Source organism: Gnatocerus cornutus, unplaced genomic scaffold (assembly GCF_029298725.1).
Source record: "Gnatocerus cornutus isolate USDA-ARS CGAHR unplaced genomic scaffold, icGnaCorn1.1 ctg00000201.1, whole genome shotgun sequence".
Lineage (NCBI taxonomy): Eukaryota > Metazoa > Arthropoda > Insecta > Coleoptera > Tenebrionidae > Gnatocerus > Gnatocerus cornutus.
This window is the reverse complement of record NW_028275528.1, coordinates 44,853-46,783: the sequence shown is the minus strand read 5'-3', so window position 1 is coordinate 46,783 and position 1,931 is coordinate 44,853. Positions and strand designations below refer to the sequence as shown.

Sequence of the window (1,931 nt, the reverse complement as noted above, 5' to 3'; positions counted from 1 at the left end):
GTAAATAAATACAATAAACTACTTAACTTGTTAATTTTAACCTCAGAAAAACGAATCTGAACTTTGATTTAAGATTTACGACTTTGTTAATATTTTATTTAATATTATTTATGGACTAAAGACTGTTGACGCATGTCCTAGCTTCTATGCTTCGTTGACAGATTGCTTGACGCGGGAAATTGAATTTTAAAATTTTTAATTTGCATTTTCTCAAAAAATCTTGCAGATAGCGAGGAACGGAGACCAAAAATGGATGTGGAAATGTCAAATTATGCCATGTGCATAGTTTCGTGTCGATCTGCGAACTTTCGCGTTTTTCGCCAAAAAAAGTTCAAAGACTAAACATCATGGATTTTTGGCGATTTCGACAAAAAATAAAATCTCTTTGAAACCGACTTTTTCCATCAATTTGGACCTCAGGAACAAGAATCCGTCAAAGATTTTTCGATCCGACGCTCCGTTAATGTTTTATTAATTTTTCAAACTTTTATTTGGTTTGCAGTTTTTCGATGAAAATTAAAGCAAGAAAATCCTCTTTTTATTAATTTTGTCCTCAGGAGTAAGAATCTGAAGTCTGATTTAACATTCACGACTTGGTTACGATTCTATTAATTATTTAAAAATGGTATTGTGTCTCTATCTTAACGTATGTCTTAACTTGAATATTTTGACAGCACACATTGAGGTTATGTTCATGATTTACTAAACTTATTTTCAGAGTACAACAAATGATTAACAACGATCCTGCTTGCACAAGAGACTACCAAAATTCTTTACTGTTTACTTTCTCGTTCTTCTGGGCATGGTAGCAAAGAAATTACACAAGTTAAGAAGTTCATTTGAAGCTATTTTTAGTTGGAGTTGATTTGCAACAAATTGATGGGTCTTATTGAAATTTTTAAACGCAGGTAAGCTGAAAACTGTTTGAATTCCAGCCTTGAAATGTTTCGTGGTATTTCAGGTTCCAACTTCATTACCAGAGTTTATTATTAAGAGACTGAATCGATGGATGATACCCATAGCCTAAGATGTCGAAAAGGCGGTTGTCGTCGCTCAACGCTAAAGGACTCTGCATGTTATTGCACAGAATTGAAGAAACCACCCATTCAGTGCTCCCAGAGAACAGTGAATTGATCAAGGAGCATAACATCACGAAAAAGGTGATGAAAAAGGTTAAATTCAAAGTCAAATGTTCTTTTTCCAGTGGTTGAAGATGTCGTTCAGTGACTGGGAGATGTTTCAAGTGTTGCTGATTGCATTGCGGGAGCACGAAGTTTGCAATGTTGAGTCTACGAGCAGAAAACGAGTATTCTCCTCTAGAGAAGAGCCAAAGGAACTCAACCAACGGAAACAGAGCATCATCGAGATGCAGTTGTCAAGAAAGAAAATATGTACTACAAAGGCTCTGAAGGTCATCTGGTGTCTTGTGAGCTATTTTGTGAAGTCAAGGAAACATCATTTATTGGTTTCTTGAAAACGCGAGATCTGTTTGTTCAGGAAGGATGGAAGGTTTGTTTGTTTTCTTTTCTCTCCATTCATGGTCTCACCTTAATCTCTTAGTTGCAGCTTAACACAACTTTGTTGTCTTTCCTGTTGGTCAAGAAGCAGGCGCAATTAAAAGCTTTGCCGTGAAGAAACAGCAATTGACTGCACAGAGTAAGAAGAGTTTTTCAGGTGAGATAAACAAACATGTTCTTGATGAAACTTTTTTACACTTCTTGCAGGAAGGAAGATGGTGGAAGGCGTGATATTACATCAACACTCAACTCAGGCATAGGACTGATGCCGAAGAGAGGATGCGAAATCTCGAGGTTTTAGAGGCTAAACAACTCCGGACTGACCGGACTATCCAGATACTTTGGGTGACAGTGCGGCGCGCGCGCGCGCGCGCTGTCGACTGAAGAGTCTGTTGATTTCGCTCAAGGATGGAA

General features: G+C 37.5%; 1 protein-coding gene across 2 annotated transcripts; it reads left to right on the top strand.

Annotated features, from left to right (window-relative positions):
- The first annotated feature begins 505 nt into the window (after window positions 1-505).
- Window positions 506-1,650, top strand: LOC148165810 (uncharacterized). Of its 2 annotated transcripts, XM_088049657.1 has the most exons (4): window positions 506-908; window positions 962-1,160; window positions 1,205-1,509; window positions 1,561-1,650. In XM_088049657.1, the coding sequence occupies exons 2-3, from the start codon at window positions 1,029-1,031 to the stop codon at window positions 1,472-1,474; spliced, it is 402 nt and encodes a 133-aa protein (XP_087905783.1). In that variant the 5' UTR covers window positions 506-908; window positions 962-1,028; the 3' UTR covers window positions 1,475-1,509; window positions 1,561-1,650. The 2 variants fall into 2 exon arrangements, with proteins under 2 accessions (XP_087905783.1, XP_087905782.1); XM_088049656.1 differs by lacking the exon at window positions 506-908 and having other exon boundaries at window positions 935-1,160.
- Window positions 1,651-1,931: the final 281 nt, after the last annotated feature.